A 25,673-nucleotide genomic window follows, 5' to 3' on the forward strand; every position below is an offset into this window, starting at 1 on the left:
GTCCAAACACTACAACCAGTGGTTAACGCCATAGCGGCCCTAGAGCATGCCAAGACTACAGTTGGTGATGTGTGGAAAGAAGTTATCAATATGTATATAAAGCTTAAGGAAATTCAAGTTGAAACTATATACTCACCTTTCATATCTCATTGCATCACTACCATTAACAAACGCATCAAAGTTTTTGAAGAACCAGCCTATGTCATTGGCTTCTTTCTTACACCGAGCTTTCAAAAGATCGCTGCATCTCGCAAGTTTAATCTCGATTACATGAATCGCCAAATCGTCAAGAACGCTAAGAAATGGAAATACAGCAGAAACGAGTGCGCAAATCTAATCGACCAGGTCTTGCGCTACTACAACTCAGAGGGCCCGTTTCGGATGGCTCCCAAATGTGAGTTTATTCTTCAATATCTACAATTGAAATGATGCCATTTCGATACTGACATCAATCTCACTGTAGCATTCTCAGCGATGGAGTGTTGGCTGAGACTACCCAATACTCCAAACACTCACGATCTCAAGACTTTTTCCGTGAAGCTGTTCGAGATTGTAGCTCATGCTGCTGGTGTCGAAAGTCTTTTTTCTGGAATGTCCGCTCAGAAAACAAAGTCTCGCCCACGCATGAATGTCACCACTCTCAAAATGATGTCTCAGATCGAAATGAATCTTCGATCTGAGAACCCAAAACGTTCAACCGATTCCTCATCCAAAGACCTCACTACTGACAAATCCGATGATGATCTCAACAACCAAGATGTACAATTTGAAAATGGATCGCGCTATTTGGCGCCCGCTTTCAAATTACCCGAAGCCCGGTTTTTTCGGTACATCAACCGTGCCTCCAGGCCAAATTTGGCCGCAGCCGCAGCTGTATCACAAAGCGGGCTGTCATATCAAGAAAGCGGGCTCTAATACCCTTTTACCGGGCTGTCACTCATGAAACCGGGCTGTACCTTATCAAACCGGGCAGTATAGGTAGTGTTCTCTCTACCTATATTCGTTCGACACATTCTCTCTCAGCTGCTTCGACACTTCCTTCCTAAGTACAACTTCCAATTCCCAATTGGACTCACCCAAAGAAGCAACGCCTCCCAACCCAATCCGTCCGAATCCAAAGATGGTAAGTCGTTCACCTTCACCTATCTTATCTTGTCTTAGTAGTTTCTACCCTCGGTGTTTGGAAACCGCAACCCAGATATGTTGGAATCAACTAATATACCCCTCTGGATCAAGGAGTATAAAGATCAGTTGGCTCGTTGGAGGGATCAAAGATCAGGGTCAAAGGAGGTTATTGGGTCAAAGGAGGTTATTCACGTAGAATGATTATCTTGTGTCTTTAGTAGTTTGTCTTTAGTACTTTTTTTTCTGTTGTTTGTGAGACACGTTTTAGTTTAGTTTTGTTTTGTATCTCTTTCTACCACGCTCATTACTCATGTCACGCTCGTTAAGTTATATTTGGAATGGTCACACTCGTTTACTTCCATTTCAAAAGTAACATTTGATGAGAAACAAGCCAAAAGATGAGAAGTCGAAAAAAGAAGTAAGTCAAAAGGGTGGAAATTAGAATGGGAAATAAGGGAGAAACACTGGCAAGTGGAAGTGAAATCAAATCTGAAAACCGGGCGTCTCTGATTCGAATTCACAAACCGGGCTGCGTAGATGTCACCGCCCGGTTATACAGTTCAAAACCGGACGGTGAGTGTTTGAAAGCGGGCGCCAAATAGCGCGATCCTTTGAAAATATAGATCAACTTCAAGAATTTGAAGATGGAGTTCATTGTGACAATGATGAAGAACCCGATGATTTTCAATTAGATGAAATAGAATACATGGATACACTCTTTGACATCAGTCTATATAAAAATGAAACAGAGTTGGATAAAGAAGGCGATGCAATTATTATTGATGTATCTACTCCTGAAGATGATGATTGGAATGAGGAAGATCTTTTTTTGTGATTACTATTGTATCTACAGTATAAGGTTTTCATACAAAATCAGAAGAAAGCTAAAAATATGTAAGGTATCGTCTTTTTTGAAAAAAAAAACATTCTGGGCGCACGCCCCCACGCCCCCACCAAAGGCGCGCCTTTGGGAAAGCGAAAAGGCGCGCCCTGGCGCGCCCCAAATTGAAAACCCACGCCCCCCACGTGATACAAGATGCACTTTAGTAATCAAAAATTGGAGCACATCTGAAAAAATCCGTAATCTCAAAAATTGGTTTTCAGCTAGTTTACAAGGAAAAAATCACCTGTAATCATCATAAGAAGTGCTGTACATCATATTATTGCGTCATTGATCACTTTTTGCTGTGAAAATTACATCATTTATTAGTAACAAAATCATTACATTGCGTCATCATAGGGTTTTTAGGGAATTTTGGGCAGATTTGATTGGTTTTGAGGTTGTTGACCATTGTAAAAGTTGTAGTACATTGATATATATACTTTGAGAGGGTTTTGGGACTGTTGTTCCCCTTTTTTCTTTATCATTTACGCCATTATTATTTTGTTTATCATTATAAACTTATTTTAATAGTACCTGATCACATAAATACGCCCTTTATTACAATTATAAAGAGAAATTTACTTTAGTTTTATAGTCATAAAGACTTATTGGGAATAATATCAATCAGATATTGCTTATTTCTTTAGTTATCAATTGGGAATAACACTATAGCAGTGTTGATAGTAATACAAAGTGTGCTTTTGAAGTTAAAATACGTGTGAAGATATATTTCTCTGGTGCCTTATCTGTACTCAATACAACAGAGTCTCTCCTGATTGTGTTGTTTTAGAAGAGCAGTCTCAGACAACTTCTACTAGTCCTTATATTAGTAGATTATCCTCTTCCAGCTCTGTATAACCCTTGTTGGGTTATAAGTTCTACAACGTTTCTTCTTATTCATCACCATTTGCAACACGGATGGCAAATGTCTTGGTTGCTTTGTTCAATTTTTTTTGTATATGTTGATCGGGACTGCAAGAAGTAACACGTTTGAATTTCAAATTAAATAAAGGTGCAAGTAGGCGCACTACACAATTTAGTTGTAAGAAGAACAAGATTTGGGTACAAACTTTGATATCAAACTGAAAGGGGGAAGGGACTTTGTTGAGCAAGATGAGAAGGTATGTTACAGCAGAAGTTAGTTTTTTGTACAAGCTTTGAGAGCAGTGATTCATTCCGAACGCGTATCATCTCCTCTAAGAAGAATCTGTAGTTTATCTCATGCATGCCACGGCATATTGAGAGAAACCCACCATACCATGCATTAGTAATCTCCGCTGCCGAACCATTGAATCACCAGGATCCATCTGCCTTCTTGAGAACTGGCCACCGCTTGGGGTCGTTGTATTTGCGGCACTGTGCGTCTTTTTCGGAGTGTGTTCGCATGTGAAAAGGGTCCACTGGTCGGATTGTGCCCTTGAGTCTTTCTGTCGCTTCAATATCCTTCCTAAGCAATTTGTCGAAGGTGCACGAGTTATCAAAGAATTGAACAGGTGGTAAAACCGGTAATTTCCTTTCTAGTATTTCCTGTTTAGAGACAGACACAGAGACACATTAGCACTTCCCAGGTTAATTAATACGTGATGCAGTACTAACTCTGACCAAAATGACAGACTCAGCGCGATACATTGTCTCCCGAGCCAATGTTATACAGTCAACTCTGAAATAACCCATACCACTTATAACACATACTCTTGCCTAACCCATACTTTTTTTGGTCCATGATTTTCACTTTTTAGCCCAAAAGCCCATTGTGATAACACATACTCTATGAAAACCCATACCTTTTGGGGTCCATAAAAAGGTATGGGTTATTTCAGAGACAACTGTACCACAGGTTGCGACAAACAACATGTCGTTGTGTGTCTTCGCATTGGAACATACCGGCTTCTTCCCAGCGGATCAAGCAGTCTCCTCCCCATCCCGTCCAGCTTTGTGGGCGCAATCGGACTCATCACCCACAACTAGGGCATCCTCGTTGAAAGTGTCAGTGTCGGCGTTCAGTGCTGCAGTCGGATCTTCGGGAAGTTTGGCACCAGTTCTTTGGTTGAAAGCCAGTGCGGCCAGAGAGCAACGGGTCTTCTCGGATCGTATTATTAGTGCCTCTTGGTGTTTGGGTAAGTCACATGCTTTGGTGTTTTGAATAGCGTCTTGGGTGCACGGCTGTGCGTGACACAGTCTGCCTAGCAAGGGGGTGTGGATAGGGCAATAGCAATCTTTCGGTGTTTCAAGCAGAACAGTGCACGGTTGCGGGTTGGTATCCAAAGGGTTGATCGATATGAGTTGTTCCTTTGTAGCAATACAACGTGGATGTCCAATGGTGATGCCGTCCATAGTGATAGCACAAATGGCTGTTGTTATCATGGATAAATTATGTTAGTTCAATGTTCGTACATTGCATTATGAAATCAAAATGGAGGACATACCTAGCCCTCCCCCGGTGACATTCAGGTCTTCTAGTATTTCAGTACATTCGGAACACATATGATCGATGTAAGGACTTCCTTCGAGTTCCGTCCACATGAGTACAGTCATTTTTGGTTTGCGGAAGCGGTGGCAAGAACCACCAGAGTTGGAGACACTCATCATGCGTTTGCGGAGGTTGAATTGGTGTAGGAGTTGATGCACATCCAGCGCTGTAGTGCAACAGTGGTCGGATACACCACAAAGACACTTATTTGCGTCAGGGCATCGGGCATGTCCCAAATTGGGGACACGACGAGACATCCACTAACGGGGTGCTGGCTCGACGTCTGGATGCAAATATATCCATGCCGCATCCTGAAGATGCTCTGGCGTCGTCCCCGCCAGGATGAGATTCGAGCACACTGTGCTCGGATCACCTACGGATGTCCAATCAATGGAACACCCTTACAGAAACCCCTAGACAACCGCTAGCGATCCAATGTCTGTTGGCCATATGATGGAGGCAGGACAGCCACCAGCAGTCTCAAGACTGGGTGCCCAATTAGCACCACAGCAAAGGACCTTGATGAGGAGGACAGTTAAATTTTAAAACTGATTTGGTCAAATGACATCATCATCACATGGTGACTTTGACACTTTGACCTGTACCAAAGCAATCTTCATCCTCCTTCATCTCTCACTTCCTTCTCGTTTCCGTCTTCCACTTTGATCTCGTTCGATCTACATCCCCTTCCCCCTTTCTTTTTCTTCAACTACATTCACACCTAATCCAATCTCCAAAGTCTTAATCTGATTTTCAATCGCATCGGAACATCAAACTTTCCTTCACTCAATTCATTTTTCATAACAATTTCTGAATTCTGTCTAGTAAGACTTTCAACTGATTGGCAATAAACCAACCTTGCGGAAACTTTTTTGAAACTTTTAATGTAGATGAATATGTTTCTTTCAATGCTTCAATGGGCAAATGATGGATATGAACTCCAGAATGATTGATCGTAAGTCTCTTTCTATCTACAGATGTTTCTTACTCGGGTGTCGTTGTTAATGGAATTGGTCTGCTTTGAATTCCAAACAAGGTATGAAAGTTTGTTATCGATCAATTTACAGAACACGATGAATCCATCAAATCTTACAATTCAAGTCAATGATCGAGAAAAAGACAATTATTCTTATCAGCTTCAGTGATAGATATCATTCTTTTTATCATTTCATCGTTTTATCACTTCTTTGTCTTTATCATCTTTTTGTTTGTATCATTTCATTAAAGTTGGCCATTCAGATTACAAATCTTTTTTATAACAATGCTTAATAGGAAATTTAAATGCACTGTTGTTGATCAAAACAAATCTGAAATAAACGAACTGAAACCCAACCCGTAGCTTTCTTCAGGACAACCTACATAAGTCCAGGGAGATATCGAGAAGTCATTGACCCTCACGACAAACCTCGAGGGATGTCAGATGGATGTCCGTTTGCGGGTCCTGGGCAGCCCGATGGGCTCTGCTCAGGTGTCTGAACGTCGGAATCCGACGGACGTTTCTCGGTGTGCTGTGGGGGGACGTCCGTCCCCCACCAAGCAAACTCGGACATCCGTTGGACATCCAAGTGTCCTTGTGGTGTAGTATTGGTGTGAAAGTCTCCCCAGGGAAATGATTTGAAGCCTCTTTGCACAACTTGTGGGAGCTGTTGTAGATAGTTACCAAATTGTAAATGGAAACGCTGGTATCAATGCGACAAATGTTAATAATCTTATATTTGTTCGCCGCTGTTGATTATATTTGTGTGGAGACGTACTGGGCTAGTGATTGGCTGTAATTGAAATACTCCAGCAGTTGTATGGACATGAAATAATGCATGTTAACTTGGACACAGTCAGGATCTTTTCTCGCTGTGTCCAAGTAGTACGTGCGTGGTCCATTCTTTGTTGAGAAGTATGAGGCCCTATAACTGGTCTTGCAATCTACATGGTGAGCATTTGGTTAGTTTTACCGTTGGAGTAGGGAGATAAGGTATGATGTGAGCTTACGTAGACAATATGTCGTATGGCGTCGAATCGAATGGACACCATCTAGGTCGTAAAGATATCCGCATATGGCTGGCCTTTTTTCCAGCTTTCGCTTCCCCATTCCAGTCTCCCTGCATGAGGCATTGGGACATTTGTCTTGGTAGGGTGGCCAGAAGATTTGTTCGGGAATTTGAAGAGCTCCGGCCTCGCGTATGAGTCCTTTATCTCTGACAAGTGCGGCAGGTTCCACATACGATGAGGATAACGTTGAGTACAGGACGTGCCATAGGACCTCCCACGTGCCAGGTACTGCAGGTGCAGGGAGAGCGGAATTGAGATATTTGTACGGCGCGTTGTACTTGTCGATTTGAATAGAGTGTTGATTGATTTTTACAAAATGACTGGCCACTGTGACGAAGCGGAACAGGGCGTCGGCGTCCACAGTGGCTAGTACTGATGGGAATTCCTTTAACTGTTGGGTGATATTGGATATGTGCATTAGTCCTTGTGGTAGGTGGTTTGAGTGTACGGATGAGTCGTGAAACTGAATAGTCTATTGGTTGGAGCGTGGTGGTATGCAGTTCTTACTTGGTGGACGAGTACGTGAGATGTGGTTGTAGCTGCTTTAGGAAGAGTGTCGGAAAGTGTAATCATGGTGGACGTATATGGACGTATACAGTATCTAATCTACATTTCAATTAACGAATTGAGCCTTGGAACTAAAGTTCCTTATGTGTCTAAGGAACGTTCCAAAACCTCCTCAAGTCCGACCATGTTCTGGGAAGAGAAGGGCCAATGGAAATTTTCCATTGGACCCTGACTATATGCGCCTAATCACAGCTATCCCTCTGTATAGGGATAGTCAAGTGTCTAACCCTAACGATACCCATATGCTTATCCGTGGAAATCGATGGTACCGTCGTGCCTTTGGGTACCATCTACCATTAATGTGCAAGTCCCTCGTGCCTCGGCTTTGGGTTACCGTGAGCTTTTGCACGATCAGACTTGGGTTAAGTGAGAACTGACACTAGTCTTCTACAAGGTTAGAACTTTGTTTTTCTCTTTATATGCTATTGTCACAATTCACGTTTGTTTCAATAGATCACAACTGACACTACAGTGAGTTTCCTTTATAAGCATGGTGATGGTTGCACCAAATCCTATGCTAATAAAGAATATGCTTCTTATCGAACAGGAGCTCATAAGAGCATAAAAGCTACACAGAAATATGCTATGCTTAAGTATTATGTTTAGCGCTAGGAAGGGCTTTTTTTGGGCCAATAGATGGAAAAATTCATTTCAAAACTCATTGTTTTCATTTTTGTATCATATGTAAAGACATGGAGAATTTAGACATGTTTTGTGGCCAGATTGCAGTGATTGAGCGAATATAAAATCGCTTTAAATGGGACTTGGGGGAAAGAGACATGAATCGATAGTTTTTTTTGATGAAACGGTTGTAGATGTTCAAAAGGAACCACTTTGAGAGCCAGTAGTTTTCAAAATGAGATCGAGCAAAAACAGTCAGAAGGAGCCAGATGGGATGGAGGTGAGAGGAAGAGACATGTAACTTACAGTTCGACATTTGAGTCATCATCATCACTTTCAGCTGATGATGAGGATTCAGAGGAGGAAAAGAAAAGTTCGGATGAGGCAGTAATCGATTCAGATAAGTTGGTCGGTGGTGGTGATTTTGATAACAATTGGGTGTCCGGTACACCTGGTTGAACCGGATTTGTTACATGAGTGTGGACTTGAGAAGTGTTCTTGATGGAGAAGAAGTTTGTGATTTTTGGCTGAGTTAGGTTTTGGTTCTGTCTGAGGGTAAGATCATCAAGAAGCTTGTTCAAAGCTCTTATGTGATCGGCCTCCGATTGGTTGATTTCAGGATTGAAGTACTGGGCTGGACGAGAAAATAAAAAGTATTTGAGCTCATCAACAGCGGATTTAGCCTGTGAGATAGTCAATGGTTGACGAGGTTCATCAGCATCTTCGGCTGCCTCCTCTTCAATCGGCAAGATTTTATGGCCAGCAGCAGTGGTGCCAAGGATTTCAAGGTCAGTTGGCATTGGAACCTCAGCTTCGGTAGGTCGAGCCTCAATTTCGGGATTCAGAAGGGCTTCAATACTGATTCGGTTTGATCGACTGCTTTCTTCAAGTCTGGGGCAAGAGTCGAGGTAATTCAGTTGGTCTTCAAGTGCTATAACTGCTTGGCCAAGGCCTGTATCAGGGGCAAATGGTGGGACTTCATTTTCATCGGAGTCCATGTTTTTGTCTTGATAAGCAGCAATAACACCAGTGTGCTTGTTACAATTTGTAATAGTATCTTGTGTGATTACGTTCCAAGCTTCGCGGGCCATGAACATGGCCTCGAGTTGATTAATTGCAAACACATCTTTTGCCGGCATGTTGGGGTTGTCCTCGTATCTTCGGATGGCTTCAGCAACAAGTTTGCGCCGGTAGATAGCCTTGAAGGCCCAAATGATACCAGCATCACAGGGCTGAAGATGACTGGTCATGTTAGGTGGAAAGAAGACACACTTGATGTGACTTAGAACTACAGTCTCAGCTGCTAGTGTATGTCCGCTAAAGTTGTCGAGGAGGAGAAGAATTTTGCGTCCCTCATCGGCCATCCGATTATTGAAGCGCAGCAACCAGTCACCAAAGATTAATGCGGTCATCCAAGCCTTTGAGTTGAAATGATAATCAAAGAACCAGTACGAAGCGTCTTGTCAACCGAAGCAACGAGGTCGCCGGGCATAACCAATTACGAGTGGTTCGAGTTTATCTGATCCATCTGCATTGCAGCAAAACAGATATGAAAGACGTTTCTTTGAGCCTTTCACTCCGGCAGTTGAGACTGTTGCTAGTGTTCGATTAGGTGGCATGCTGAGGGATGTCACAAGGGATGTATAAACATAAGGAAAGGATAAGGAGGTAATTGAACAGAAGAATACATACCACCACAGAAGGCCCGTCTCGTCAGCGTTGTAAATATCTGAGGGTTCAAACCCCTTTGTAAGCTCGATCATCTTCTTTCTTGCAGTCTGAACATCAGTCGGATCAGCAGCCCCTGCTTCACCATGCATCTGAAAGTCAAAGATGTTGTATCTTCTCTTGAACTTGCTGATCCAACCACTTGAGTATTTAGCTTTGATACCAAGAATCTCGCCAAAATGACCAGCTTTGGTTCGGAGTACTTCAGCGGTGATGACAAGTTTGTGAGCGTGAGCTTCAAGAATCCAATGAAATAGAGCTTGTTCAAGAGCAGGGTGTTTACTGGACCGAATGCGCTTGACTGAACCATTTCCAAGGGTTGAGGTGACATGAATTGATGTCTTTGATTTGAGCCATCGGCTGACACAGCCTTGATCAAGGCCAAAGTGAGCAGCAGTCTCTGCTTGGGTTGTTTTGTTCTTCAGATGCCAGCGGATGACTTCTTCTTTTTGATCAAGTGAATGATTTCTTTGCTTTGGCTTAGTAGCTTTCTTTTGGCCTTTAGATTTGACCAAAACACTTGATCAAGTCTTTTTGTGTGGTGGAGATAATCTAGAGCTAGGTGATTTTGAATTGTGTTTATTTTTTGAATTAACCTTGCCCTCATTGTTGTTCGGTTTAGCTTGATGTTCTGCTTCGCGATCTCGTTTTGCAACTGCCTTCTTTCCTTCAGAAACCTTTTCATATCCACATAGGAGGCGAGGTGCAACTGAGGTTTCAGTAGCACCTGCTTCTAAAACAATAAAATAAGAATATCTTTTGTTTACTACGATGAAAAAACCACCACGTTGGAGAAGGGAAAAAAAGTGGGCTTACTTATTAAACCATCAGCAATCTTTTCAAGTTTGACTGCCAGAAGGTCATCATAAGTGGTATTCCAAGTTTTGTGCTTACGAGCTTTACTAATATAGCTCAGAACACATTCCAGGCCATACTTCCCACCCTTCAAGTGCTCCTTGAAATCTGCTTCAGGAACACCCTTATCATACGCAACATCCATATTGTTGTTCACTACACCCCACATCCCCGTATCTAAATCAGAAACAAGTGGTGCACAGCTGAATCTGGTGAAGATTGGACCTTCACGCTTGGCTAACCCAAGAGGCGAGGTCTGGCTAAGAGAAAGAATGCGTGCAATGAGCTGATCAAGTTTGGAAGCTGGCATGGTTGCAATGGAAAATGGTTTATGAAGTGTATATAATTTATTGGATGTTGAACCTCTGAACTTCTGAAGAAATTGGGGTCAGGGGGATGGAAAGTTCATCTTTTGAACACGCAAGGAATTATTTTTCACTCACAAGGTGCTGTAGGTTGTCAAACTTACCTTTTCAACACAATTCAGTCTGATTTAAGCTAGTTTGGCTTCCTTGCTCACATCAAATTGAAGCATAATTGCTTCTGTCATATATGTTATGCTTATTCTCCCATGCTAACCATAGAATTTTACAAGCATATCAACCAAAACCTGGAGCATATGTTTAAAATGCTTATAAATCTGATTTTACCGCCTACCAAAAATCGTCACATCATTTTTGATGCTTAAATAGAAATATGCTTGTATAGTGAATGCTTATAAAGGAAACTCACTTACGGGATACAAAGTTAAAACTGGGTTTTTTTCCCAGTTTCCCAGTTCTTGTTTTTGGCTGTGTTTGGAACTTTCCCACGTTCTCCCAGTTTCCCAGTTTGCGCAAACACAGCCAAAAAGTCCGAATTGGGAAACCCGGAACAAATCCGGGTTTCTAGTTTGTATCCCGTAACTGTAGTCTTCTACACTACGGGTCAACGGTTGACAGCTCAGGATGTCCGATTTTCATCCTCCCCAAGGACATCGCACAGATGACTGCAAGAGATCCTTGCGATGTCCTTTGGGTTCTTGCTGTCAACAATTTGAGTCCGGTTGACACCCAAGAGGGAACCCTGAGACAAGTCCCACAGCTTGCTCAGGCCTTGACAGGGGTTCGAGATTGAGAGAAAGTTGTGTTGAAGGACTTCTCATAAAAGAGGAACTTGTGAGTTCGGTCGCGCTTCTTCCTCTTTCTCCCCCCTTCACAAATTTCAAACTTGATCATTTTTCCTCCTTTATACTACACATATCCTCATCCACCTTTGCCGTTTGGCATTGTTTGGCTTCATTTTATAGCCATGCTTGTTGCTTTATGTTCTTTTACAAATTTGTCCCCTTCATCTCACCATCCGATTCACGAGTCGATCCGATACTTCTAAGCAGGTCTCTTTGTTTGTCCTTTTATATTTACGATCCCATGTTATACCACTTTCAACTTTCGACAGATTTCTTTTTTTGTTATTGTTTTTGTTTTGTTTCTACTCCATACATCCATTTAGATTGATCTCGAGTCATTTTTTTTTGTTATTCTTTTTCATGATCCCTTGAATGAAATAAAAAATTTGTTAATTTTCTTCTTGCTCGCTCAATACATATGTAATTCACGACTGGTCAAATGACCCTTTGCCCAAAATCGAGAATTACAACGGTCGCACTGGGCTACCGGAGGTCTTACTGGCCTGCGGTTCCTGCACCCAGACCCTATTGAATGCATTTCTGCAATTCAATCAGGTCTCTCAGCGTCGCGCGGAACCTAAAGCAAGGATATCGCGCCGATGTCCTCGCTCTCATCCGCGCGACCTCCTCTGCGAGGATAATCAGCGGAGATCGGCCGGATCTCCGTTGGATGTCGCGAGACAGGACATCCGACGGATGTCCTGATTGGACCGTAGTGTAGTCCTCGTCCTAAGTACCCTTTGCCTGTCTACAATCTGGTCATGTGACCTGCTGGAGAAATCCCTTTCCCTTTATTGTATGTAGCCGTCCAGGACCCAGGAATGCGCCTACAGAGGTATCTGATGAAACCTGTTTTTCAGTTTTTGGGCTCTACACAACACACCACTCCTTGTCTCAAGGTCCAGAGCACTTCAAAAGATGCGCATGGACTAGGGCTATCAAATGAGTCTACTCCCAGCCCCTCAACTCCCCTCACTTTCGCGCAAAATCGATTGGCGCAATTTTTTTTCGTGCCTCCAAGGCCTGATTCCGACGTTCGATTTTAAGGCTCTTTTTGACCGTTACATCCCATTATCTCAGGAAGTATTGGTGCTATGAGGTGGAAAGCTAGCTTAAACGAAAGCCTTTAATGTCACGCACATTTTGCACTACTGTAGGTGCTGTGAATGTGTCGTTTAGTGCCCCAAAACCCGCCAACAAAACGTCGGAATTTACATCAGATACCTCTGTAGGCGCATTCCTGAGTCCTAGCCGTCCTTTTCAAACGTGTTTTGAGTTTTCTTTGTCACAAATTATTGTTTTATTTCGCACAGATCTCACAATTGACTTCTCAGTCTCTTGTTCACTTGGCTTCGCCTCTTCAAACTTTACACCACGTTCTGTTTCAAAGAGACAACCTCGTATAAGTGCATGGCTCAATGTTTTAAACCCAAGCCTGGTCATGATCATTCCTCTGTGATATGAGACGTATCTCCCAGTTCCGAAACTGAGACTTGTAATCCCGTGGTCATCACGGTCATGGCAGCTCTTTCGCATAAAGTTACCCCCCGCTTCAGCACGTTTTTCGGTGTCCACGTACATTATCTGCCCACTTTGGAGATGCAGGATGAATCGCTATCGCACGAGCTTTTGATGGCGTATCAGCTAACCCGGTAAAGTAACAACTGAAACAGCCTCTCGGCATCCACTGGATCCATCAAGCTAAGCAAGGGGAGTCGAAATTGTCACACGACGTGTCTCACTGCTCCATTCGATTGCACAAGCTTGTTTGTACCGTTGGATGTCAATTAGTTCAACAGCACCTCATGACCAAAAAAACACTCCAACTTTGATTTCCTGCCTCCATACTTGCAACGTCGCCTTTGCAAACAAAGTGACGGTGTTTCTCGCTTCAAGATGTCTCCAAGTTTCTTACTCGTCACTCTTTATCTTCAGTCATTATGCTTCGTGCAACCGATGGAGGAGGGCGCAAGGCTTACAACGAACATCATGGACAATCAGTGGGGTGCGCATGCAACAACACCAGTACAAATCTTCCCAGGTGTCATTTCTGGAGGTCCTCCTTACGAAGCACCTTCCCATCCTCTGATTGGACAAGCCGCGTCCGACCAACATTGGCTTCTCACTAAACCCCTAAAAGGACCAGATGGGTTTATACCTTCATATGCAGCTGTTTTCAATGACTACCGCGATGGTGTATTGTACGAGACAGTCAGACAAATGCGAAACAACGGTTTGCATGTCTTGGACCCTTCCGACTTACCACCTCTGATACCTATCAAGGGCCTGGGAACCAATGTCGCCCCCAGTGTGCCGCCAACCAACTTTTTTCCACCCGGACTATCAAGGTGCAAGCTTTTCTAGCTGTTCATCCGATCTATGACCCAGACGATGTTGCTTATCAGACTTCTCGTGTTTTCTCCAACAAAAGTCATACGAGCCCGCATGTACAAAGTTTAACAGGTCACCATATGCAAAGCTATCCAGCCTCTCACACCCCGGGATATTTCACTCATCAACTGCAGGGCAATTCGTACCACCAAGTACAGGCCAATCCGGACCACCAAGTACAGGCCAACCCGTACCACCAATTACAGGCCGACCCGTACCACCTACTACAGAGTAATGCTTACCACCAGGTCCAAAGCCCTTCGACCACAAGCTTTGACCAAACTCCACCACAGCTTTACCCGCCGGTTGCAGGCCACCCCATCTCCAACTATCCTGCCTCTCCGACGCCGGGTTATGAGACCCATCAGTTACAAAGCAATGCTCACCACCAGGCTCAAACCCTTGCGTCCACAAGCTTCGAACAGCCTCTACCAAAATATTATCGACCACTTTCCAAATCTCTTGCAGATCAAGCAAAACGTCAAGCAGCTTCGAACACGCAGCGTCTGCGACCCACTTCGTCCGTGTCAGGGCACGATGAGAGCATGTAAGTGCAATCATTCTATAAATCTACTCTCAGGATCTGATATTGTTAGACGCCGCGTCGCAGGACAACAAACAGCCAGGCTTCCGTTGAGAGCACATCTACTGAAAGAGACGCATATGAAGCGTTTGTATTACTCTCCTTTGACTGGACTCGCTACCCTTCGAAAATCGGTAGCTGATATTCCACGTTCACTACATAGATTCGTAGCCAAAGAACACCTCATTGATCCTTCTGGCAAGGGAAAATTAATTTACATCCCTGGTCAGAGAGAAATGCACCGCGCCGGTGGTTCAAGACAACATATGTCAGTATTATGAATACGCAGGCTGATGTTGACATACATTTGTCTTCCGCATACAAGGAAGCTAATATTGATCGATCCAGCGATTCCAATATTATTCGAGGTGCAGAGATGTCAGCAGCCACCGCAAAGAAGATTAAAGAGAAGTCATCATCAAGAACAATAGCCAAGGGCGCAAGCCTATATACCCAAGATCCTCAAATATTGAGAAGCGCCGACGAAGAGACATCAATTGACAGTACGGCGCGGGCACGGGATATGGCTCAAGAAAAGATGTAAGTGAAACCAACTTACGCGCGCGGTATTCACGTCTTGATTATACCCAGAATTCTTGACTCTCGCAGAGCATACGATATACTCGTTGCCGAGGCCTCGTTCAACAAAGTCCATCATCTTGATAATATCAAAGCAACTGCCATATCACCGCATGGAGATGGCACCGCAAGCCCTAAGGATAACGGAATTATGAAGAATGAGGAGAAAGCGACACCACTAGACAACACAGCGCACACACAAGCTCAGGATCAGGAGAGATTGTAAGCGGGATCTTAATTGGTATATGCATTATTCGCTTTTGGTTGATTGTAAATCAATTTATTTCACCTACAGAGAATCCAAGATGATAGCTACCGAGGCTGCATCCAAACCCATCAAACAGCTTGACACTACCAAGACAACTGCGATAACCCCACAGAAAGATGACACAGCATATTCTAAGAATCCCAAGATCATAAAGGGAGAAAAATCAATTGAACGCACGACCCGCACACAACCTAAAGAGAAACCGTGAGTAGGGTTGAAAGCTTCTAATACGATATTCACCTTTCGCTCATCATACGCGAAAACATTTCATTTGTAGATCACCAAAGATAATACCTGGCGAGGACTCATTGAAAGCCGAACAGCTCGAAGCTATCAGAGTAGCTGGAACCGCTGCGAAGAAATATAACACGGCTTATAGCAAGTATCCGGATACATTGAAGAGTTGGGAGGGCGAGACATCACGTGACACCACGGCGGGTACATACGCTAAAGAGCAAGAGCAAATGTCAGTCCGATTAAAAGGTCTTTTCAGCACATTTTGTTGATTTCAGAAAAATTTCTTAACCCATAGAGCACCAAATGTACTAGCTGCTGAGGCATCAAAAGAGGCCAAGCAGCTTGATGCTCCCAAAATAGGTAAAGTTTCTCCGAAGAAGGATAACACAGAAGATTGGCAGGATTGGAAGAACATGCTGTGAGTCAAGAGGTTCTTCTTGTCGAGACCGCGATTGTTAAACTTCATCTCTGATTTTTCCGCTATCCCGAAGAAAAATCGGTTCGATCGATGTGGACTTGAGGGAAAAGGACGCAGACGCTGCGGAAACTGTATCCAAGACAGCTGTCACTAGTAGTCAAGAGAACGTTGTCAAAGATACGAAGAGCAAAAGGTGCTTGGTGGTATTCCCTATCAGTTTTGAGGTAAAATAGCTGCATGAATCCATTCTAAAACATGTTTGAATTCCGGCATTTAACATTAAAGCGCAAATGAAGCTCCAGAGAACCCAATCTTAAACATGGAATCTGACAACGTCGACACCAAACTTGATTTGACAAGGGACTCTGCGTTGGAAAAGTTGTGGAATGGGAATCAACCAAGTAGGCAGGGCATACAAATTTCGCCAAACAAGTGAGTTGAATTCTTTGACAGTCATATAAGGAATGGACCCTGTGTCAATCCATAGTTTGACCCCTTACTTTTCGGCTATCAGACAAGAGGCTAACACACTTCAAGTTGGCGAAAAAAGTACAGCGTGAGTAGTCTCTGGATTATCCAATGATCTGTATGAATGGGGTTAAAAATAGAATCTTTCTTATAAAATCTCAAGTTCGAATTCACCCAGCGCACCTTTGAAAACCAACCCCAAAGAAGCTGACCCGAAACGTTCTTTGACAAAAGACCCAGCGCTATCAAAGGCGTTGAATGGAATTCAATCAATCAGGCAGACAGTACCAAATTTTTCAAACAAGTGAGTACAATTAGTTTACAGTCATCTTTGCAAACAGCCCCGTGTCAGCCCAAATTTCAACTCTCATTTTTCGGCCAACAGACAGCAGACCAGTCTCAGACAACCCCTAGTGAGCGTTAAAGACACAACGTGAGTAGAGCCTTACTTATTGAAGCCAGTATTCCCTAGTTTGTTGGTTGATGAATATTATTTATAAATGCATTTTGTAAACGTGTTGGAATCATCGAAAAAGCCCAATTCCAGCTCCACAGGCCCCACTTTCGAAATTGACCCCGAAAGGAGACGATCCCAAGCTTGCTTTGACAACAAATATAGCGCTAGCAAAGGAGGCGACAGAAGGTCAATCTAACGGACGGATCGTACAAATTTTGTCTAACAAGTCAGTTCCATTCTCTGAAGGTCATCTCTTCCAAGAGAGACTCGGCCCTGTCGACCAAAAGTTTGATTCCTACTTTTCGGCTATCAGACAGCGGACCCACTCACCTCCAATGGACAGTACGAATCCAACGTGAGTAGTCACTCACTTGTTCAAGGCAGAAGTCAAGTGTTTTTTGGTCGCTGAATGCTTCTTCCGAAACTGTTTGAATTCTTCAATTCGGCGTAAAAGCTCAAGTTCAGCTCCACAGAACCTGCTTTTGAAAAAAAAAACCAAAGCTATCGATCCCAAACTTGCCCCAAAGATCGATGTGTCGCTAGAAAAGGCCGCAGGCGAAAGTCAATTCAGCAGGCAGAGCATCAAAATCTTGTCAAACCGTGAATCTTACTACTCGCCTATCGCACAGCCGGTCAGGCAACCTCCCGTCAGCATCAAAAACACGCTGTGAGTTTTCTGCAGGTGTTCCTTTTATATCGCGAAACAGATTGAATACTGAAATAAAATACCAATGCTAGATCTCAAAAGCTGGAGCAAAACAGCATTCCCAATAAAGACGGTTGGATTCCTGTTGGGTACAAGAAGAACAATAACATTGGGAACAATGCGGATACTTCATCTCAATCTACTCGTTTATCAACACCCGATCAAGGCTTTCGAAATCTTGAGAACTCGAAGAAAGCTACCAAGCTAGGGGAATCAATCACACCAAAGCTCATCGTCACTACACCAAATGAAAAACCTGCAGTTGGAATTGAAACCGATCAAGAGATATTGACGAAATCAGCCGACACGAAAAAAGACCTGTTGAATGATCCCGCTGAGAGTAAAGATAAGGCGCCCGAAAGTTCCAATTCAAATGTAGATGAAGTATCAAAGAATACTGAAACTGCGCGAGATATCCCAAATCCTATTTTGTCACCAGCAAAAATTACAAAGAAGTCCAAAAAGAAGAAACCCGTCAAGAAGAAGAGTGAAGATTTCATTACTATGCCAGAAACATTGGACGACCTTCCCTTGAGTGACGAAGGGATTATACGAGAAAAACGCTATCACATCATGAAATCGAACATCAAAAGAATTCTGAAGGCGGACGACCTGACTCCCTTTCTTAACATAGACTTCAATCTCAAGGTCGATGGAGAATTTCTACCAAGGGCGACAGCACTTGGTCATCGCAATGAACTCTCACACGCCCTCTCAGTTGCTGCAAAAGACGTTGCAGCTGAGATATCGGATCGAGCCGGCTTACCGGAAGGTGAGAGACGTATGAGAGCTCTTGAAATCCAACGAGAGCAAGAGCTGGTCATCCTTCGTTTGAACGAACTCAAGAAAGAGTTGACCGAACGCGTCGACACGTATCTCAAACTTTCTGGCGTTGATCAAGAATGGAACGTGTTTTATGACACTACTGCGAAGGAAGTGAATCAGTTGAATAATCTGATCATGAAAATGGATGAAGAAGACGAGAAGCAAGTCGGACAGATCTTGAGTCAGACTGTATTCGGACTGAATCACGACAAAATGGAAGTGAGCGCCCTCTTGAACGAAAGAGGAGGTCCGAGATATTTTCAAAAAGACGATTTGGAGGACTTGATGCATAAAGGTCTCCCAGTAGCAGACCTTTATCACTTTGAGGACATTTTAGAATTGTCATCTCCACTCAAGGCTTGGGACAAATACAAGGACGGTGATCTCCATTCGTTGGCCGATCGGCTGTGGAAAGTGATGGGCTCTCCGTCCCAGGAAGACGCGAGGCGTCGTTTCAAAGGAGACTGGCAAGAATCGCCGATCCGAATGTTAATTATGACTCGACCAAAACTATTGGAGCTCTTCGAAGATCGTCTTCGGTACTTTGGCAGAGCTGACGCCGTTGAGAATGAGATCGACGTTTGGAGGTGGTGGAGCCACGAACCCAAAGCAGAATTGAGCGACATTAAAATGACTCCTACCGAAATGATTATCAGAGCTCACCTCGGAATCCCGATAGAAGACTTGGCAGCCATGAAACGATTATTCAAGCTGATGAAAAATGTAAAGGGAGGCCGAGCTCAAGACTCTTCACATATTCTTCATTGGCCGATGCTAGTCAATGACCCGGTTCCTATGAGTTCACAGCTTAAAAAGTTTACGCGCTTCTATGAGTTCTTTGGTCTTAAAGTTGTTGTCTCTCCAAAGGCCTTGAAAAAGTTGAAACTCAAATCTTAGACCCTCGAGGACATCTCTGGCACTTTTTGGATGCTAATGGCATTTTAGGGAGGCAATATCATTTCGTATTCAACCTTCTTAACAATAACTCCATCTTTCATCTCCCGATGATCTTGAATGAAATTTGTCACCAGAAATATAGACTAGTCGAAAATGGATATCGGTTTGATCACTGATCATAAAGAGTTGAGAACCTTTGATTCATCATCCAGCTTGTTGCGATTCCCATGTTACTTTACTTCATAATTAGTCAATACTCTTGACTCATCAATCAAGTTGTCTTTAAGTTGTCTTTTCTCATACATCCCTGCAAAATTATTTAAACCTAATCCAGCTTTGATTGTAAAGTGGTAATACAGTATCAAAAACTGTTTGTCTTTTGATTACAACTAGCTAATTGGGCGGCGGGTGCTGCCATTTTAGGCTCTGAGAAGAATGAAGCTTCTGACTGCTTCCAATGCTATCAAAGCTACCCAATGTGAGCAAGAATGCATGCTAATTCGAAGTCAAGTCTATCACCAGGGGGGGTTTACATTTCCAAAGCAGGAGCACACTAATGTGCATGATCATATCCATCTTTGGAATATGGGATTTTCACATCAATTGTCCGAGAAACAAAACCAAATAAAATTGTCTCTGTTAATCTATGACACATATGGCCACATCTTTTATCTCAATATTTGATGTGTGAACTTTGCAAACTCATTAAGAGCATCACCAACGCGCCACAAACTGAAAACCTCGTACAGAGCAGTACAGTTGTCAGTATGTCACTGTACTGCTCTATGTATTTTGATCCAGCGACGCTTCTCTGCAGCGCGCAAACTGGAGCCGTCTGGAAACCAGATTTGGACTTCCACAGACGTCTATCCTTGCGAGTTTAGCAATCATGTACTATTTTGATCGCTGTTCAAGAGGTTTGAAGTTTGGACCGCTCTTTGACAAGAGCTGGTCTACATGTGTCCGAACTATGTCCAAAACATGGGAAAACAGGTTTCCAGAGGGACCCAAAAAGAATCTGGTTGAACCCTGTGAAACCTAATTGTTCGGAAAACAATGCTCACACACCTGGCCAACCGTGCGACCTAGGTTGCGCGGTGGAGGGTGAATTTCGGAAAAATTTGGAAAACATATTTTTTGACTTACGTTTCTGTCAGAAATTGTACGTTTCCAGGCGCCCGTTGGTGATGCTCTAACATGTTCACTGAAAGTGCAACATACACCAAATTGTGGCCTATTGAACACAGGACATTGTAAAAGGATGTCCAGGTTCAATGGCTTAGATGTGTATTGATCATTGAATTAGGTGCTTAAATTCATTGAGCCATTAGTGGTACACAAACTTAAACACCCAAAAAAAACCTGTGGACAAAACCCATGACAACCCAATTGTTTTTGAGGTTTTGCCCATTGGTTTTCCGCCTCCAAGTTGGACAAAACCCAAAAAACAATTAGGTTGTTATGGTTTTTTTGTTTGGGTGTCCTTGTTTGTGTACCACTATTGATCAAGGAAATTTCAGCTGGAAATGTTCTCAATTTGAAATTGCATGTGTTCCCAAAGCCTGAGAGGGTACTCAACAGTCCATCTCACTTCAGCACATGTAGAGTTGCAGGTACATATTGTGTGTTGTCTCAAGCACCAAAGTTTGTGACAGGCCCAATACAGAGGCATGTGAAGATTCAAGTGTGGGTCAAGTAGGGGGAGAATTTTCCAACCCCACTCGTAACACCACACTCTCCAAATGTCTCACCCTGCAATCTTCTTTTGTTAAGATGTTGGCGCAAGGCCTTCTGGCACCAGCACCTGAAGCGCTCTGCTTTTAAACAAATTTTTTGGAGCGTGACAATATGCCACTCACGCTCTGCCACAAAGAGCAACCTGCTACACAAGTCTCGGAGCATGGCACACTTTTGCTCTACCCTTGCTCCGCTTGGACAGTTTTTAGGCTGATAAAGCTGCTGGCGCGCTCAAAAGTATTCACAATATTTTTTCAATATTAATAATGCAAAAAATCAAAAACAGAGAGCAACCAAATCATCATAACATTTGATCCCATGAACAGTTCAAAAACAAAACTTAACAAAATTCACCAAAGTCTCTGATATCCCAGCCAAACAAGTTTGGGCAAAGGTCCAAAATCCGCAAGGAACGCAGGGAAAAACATACGTCCATTGAGTAGTACATTTCAACTACCCGCAATGTGGCGCATACCACAACATTTGGTGGGTATTTCAGCCATGACATGTGCAATGCCCATCACCACATCTTTCAGCAATCAATCTCCAGACTACCATCACATCACAGATAGCCTCTCAAACCCCAACAAACCAACTCAAATAGGCCAAACAGGGTCACCGAGATCACCTCATGTTTCAGCAATCAATCTACAGGCTACCATCACCACATTCTTTATTGTCTCCTAGGCCCAATGAACTAAGCCGAACAGGCCAAACTGTGTTCATGTTATGACATTAACCCTATAAGGCTTACTGAGAATATGTCTATACTGTACATCTCTATATCTCTTGTATTGTGTCAATTAGAGACTCTTCTCCTCACTTAGCAATCCAACTACCTTACTGGAACAACCTCAGTGCTCCCTTGCATCTCCTCCACGTCCGGGTTCCTATCATATTGCTATATACTTGATTGGTCACCGTGAATATGACAAAAATAAGTCCGCACTAGACTGGTGGGATGTAGGTTTTTTCCTTAACTTCTAACTTCTACTCTCAATTCTGACTCATGTTTTAATTCTCGATCTAATAGACAAACAATGTCGTTGTCCCACTGCTTGCCACATTGGCAAGAGACTACCTGGCGGTGTCAGGTACAAGTTGCCCGGCCGAGCGGGTGTTTTCGAGCGCAGCTGATATCTGCACACAGGATCGAGGAGGGCTGATTCCTTCAACAATGAGTAGATTAGTTTGTTCACGCGAGTGGCTGAAAGACGGAATTGACCCGGGAGGTGATTATGGAGCAGCCATAAAATACATAGCAACATACTTAGAGGGTGTGGAAAAAAAGAAAAAGAAACAGATCACCATTGTAGACAATTGAATGAGGTGATTTCTTTATTATACAAATGCTTGACTTGAAATCGTAAATGTTTATTAAGTTTGTGTCTTGAAAATCAACCCATAAGAACAAGTCCTTTTCTCTTGCCTTCAATTGTGAGAAAAAAAAACCCCCGTGAGGCGTTCTGCGGCGCGCTGCGGTCATTTTTAGCGCGCCGCTGTCGCATCGAGACTTTTCCTCACTGCAACAGCAGTGCGGTGTGATACCATTAAGACTGGGGTGAATCGCACCTCCACCTCAGTGGACCCAAAATCCGCCGCGCTGCGGCGGGATTTGGGAGTTGCTATCAGAGCTTTAATCCAATTAATTTTTGGTGTTTTTAGAGTCTCTTTTGATGAATGTACTACCAATAAACCTTCAATTTCCTCAAATTACAACCTGTAACAAATGCTGAGATTTGGCCCATGAAGATCAAATGGACATTTTGATTTCTACAAAACCACATAACTTTTGCATTTGGGCATAAAAAGCCTTGATTTTGAGTTCATTAGAAAGCTGAACATCTGCCCCAGAGCTTTCATTGAAAGTGGAAATGTGTGGCTAGTCTGGTAAAGGTGTAATGAATACATATGTGTAACTCATTTCAAACTTCTATAACTTCTTTCACACAACAGCCAGAGCTCTTAGTCCATAACAAAGTATGTCCAGAACGCAGTCAGCTTTCTAATGACTTAATGATCAAGTCCTTTGGACCAGAATTAAAAAAGTTATGAGTTTTCTCAGAAATAAAAATGTCCATTTGATCCTCATGAGCCAAATTTCAGCCTTTGTTACAGGTTGTAATTTGATGAAATTGAGGGTTTATTGTTAGTACATTCATCAAAAGAGACTCTAAAAATACCAAAAAAAATTGGATTAAAGCTCTGATAGCAGGCAACAAGGTGCATATTTTTTTGTATTTTTTGCTCTCCTCCTGAGATCTCAACATTTTTCAATGTCAAGACTTTTCTTTTCCGTGCAGAAAATATTATCTTTCTTGTAGTGGAAGTAGCTGATGGTGATGTGATTTGGTGCTGAGGTGAGTGGGGATGAGGGGTGAGCTGGTGGAGTTGGGTGTGACACTGATGGGGTTTCTGGAATTCTGGAAGTGTGGCGCATTCAAATTTGCCTAATGCCAGAACGCCAGAACACACCAAAAAAGAACTTCTGGTGTTCTGGAAAAAACCTTCTGGAAATTTCCAGAAGAACCGTATCCTTTCCAACTTACAAGGTACTCAATCTGCTTGCCTTTCATTCTTTTGTCAAGTATTTCGTTGATTTCAAATTCATCATTTTCTTCATTTACTATTGGCGGTGGAGGTTCTTTCTGTTGTCCCAGGATCTTGCTTTGTTGAAATTTTTGTAACAAGTTGACGTGGAAAACCGGATGAATTCTGACCATAGACTTGGGCAAATTGAGTCTGTAAGCATTGTTTGATATCTGTGAAGCTATTGTGAAAGGTCCTAGCCAGCGATGTGAGAACTTAGCTGTAGGCCTTGTGGTTGACAGGTGTTTGCTACTTAACCACACTTTTTCTTCCTTACGCCATTTTGGTGTAGTTCAAACTTTGGAGTTGTACTGTAGTTTCATTGATTCTTGTGTCAACACCATTGTGTCTTTCAATTCTTGTTGCACTATCTTGATTTGTTTGAACCTTTGTTCTACTAACGGCAAACATTGTTTGCTTGCTGGAACGTCAGTAAAATTCACGTCATACCCATAATTAGCCTTAAATGGAGAAACACCTATTGCCACATGCTGGTTATTATTATACAAAAACTCTGCTAAAGGCAGTAGTCCATACCAATCATCTTGTTTATATGACGTATAATGCCTTATGTATTGTTCCACCGCTTTATTCGTTATTTCAGTCTGGCCATCCGTTTGAGGGTGATACGCCGTCAAGGATTGAGTTTTAATTCCCAGCCTTTTATTGAAGTCTTTTGTAATTCTTGAAATAAAGATATTCCCTCTGTCTGAGGTGATTGTGCGTGGTGTGCCATGAAGTCTCCACACCTCCTTTACCATCAGCTCAGCCAGTTCACTTGACATCATCTCTTTCTTACACGCGATAAAATGCGCCATTTTCGTCAATCGATCAACCACCGTCAAAATGCTATCATATCCGTTTGAGGTCGGTAAGTCAGTTATCAAGTTGTAACAAATGTGTAACCGCCTCATCCCCCTCTCTTACACAAAAATTGTTATATCCGTTACGCATGTCCAATGATGTGAACTCATCTGCGTTCAAAAGGCTATCAATTAACTCCATCGTAAGCGGTAGGGGATATTTGTTCTTGACAGTAACGGCGTTCAGTTTTCGGTAATCAAAACACGGTCGTAGATTACCGTCCTTCTTTCCAGTGAACAGTACAGGAGCTGCCCAGGTAGACGTTGTTCTTCTGATTGTTCCATTTTGCAAACCCTTTTCTAGCATGTCATATAGAACCTCACTTTCCTTTGGCGACAGCGGCATGACTTTTCCCGCTTGAGGAGTTGCACCAGGTACCAAGTCCACCCTAAAGTCGTATGGTTTGTGGGGTGGCAACGTGTTTGAGTTAGACTTTTCGAACATGTGAAGGTAGTCGTGATAGCATTCTGGTACTAGTTCTGCAGCGGTCTTTGTGGGTGCATCTTTAACTTGCTCAGCAGCCAATTTTGACAACACATTCCAGGAGGCACTTGCAGCATCAATCATCACAGTTGTGGGTTGCATTGATTTTTGTAGTTGACTGAGTGTCTTGCTGACTTGTGGTAAAATCGTCCGCAATTTCCTGATGATTGTCTGTTTTGGAAGAAACACTTGCTTGCCAGCCTGATCTTTTCTCAACTGTGAAGGAGCAATTTTACACGTACTCTGCGGGGGTTTATTTGAGTCTTTTAAAGTCTCAACCCCCTTGTCACTTTGCTTAACATGCCTTGTAGGCTCCACTTCTGGGTGTGTCTCCGAGGTTCTTTTCAGCTTGGACAAAACTGTGTTCACAGTTGCAGGTTGATTTTCATCGTCCTCTTTGTCGTCGGTATCTGTATGAGGTTCTAGGAGAGAATATGGCTTGCCAGCTGATTCTTCAAACAGGGATTCTTTAGTTATAGCACACTCACATTGCGGGGGTGTTAGTGAGTTATTTAACTCCACCCCCTCATCAAAAATCCTAGCGTGCCTCTTGGGCTCCAGTCCTTGGGCTTGCAAGGTTGTTTTTGGATCCGACGAAGTTGTCTCAACAACTGCAATGATGTGTTCTTCAGTCTTCAGTCGGCTATTGGTCCAATCAATAGTCTCATGATTTAATTTGATCCACGGCATTCCCAGAATAACATTGTA

The 25,673-nt window shown here is 43.0% G+C and overlaps 2 protein-coding genes across 2 annotated transcripts; one reads left to right on the top strand and one right to left on the bottom strand.

Moving 5' to 3' along the window:
* Positions 1 to 3,910: 3,910 nt before the first annotated feature.
* Positions 3,911 to 4,543, bottom strand: MELLADRAFT_86206 (uncharacterized protein; the record flags this gene model as incomplete). The annotated part of the gene is made up of 2 exons (XM_007409854.1): positions 3,911 to 4,359; positions 4,435 to 4,543. 2 exons carry the CDS (start codon positions 4,541 to 4,543, stop codon positions 3,911 to 3,913), a joined length of 558 nt encoding a protein of 185 aa, XP_007409916.1.
* Positions 4,544 to 18,929: 14,386 nt separating this feature from the next.
* On the top strand, positions 18,930 to 19,619 carry MELLADRAFT_71837 (uncharacterized protein; the record flags this gene model as incomplete). The annotated part of the gene is made up of 1 exon (XM_007409703.1): positions 18,930 to 19,619. One exon carries the CDS (start codon positions 19,026 to 19,028, stop codon positions 19,290 to 19,292), a length of 267 nt encoding a protein of 88 aa, XP_007409765.1.
* Positions 19,620 to 25,673: the final 6,054 nt, after the last annotated feature.

Source organism: Melampsora larici-populina, assembly GCF_000204055.1.
Source record: "Melampsora larici-populina 98AG31 unplaced genomic scaffold MELLAscaffold_17, whole genome shotgun sequence".
NCBI classification, from domain to species: domain Eukaryota; kingdom Fungi; phylum Basidiomycota; class Pucciniomycetes; order Pucciniales; family Melampsoraceae; genus Melampsora; species Melampsora laricis-populina.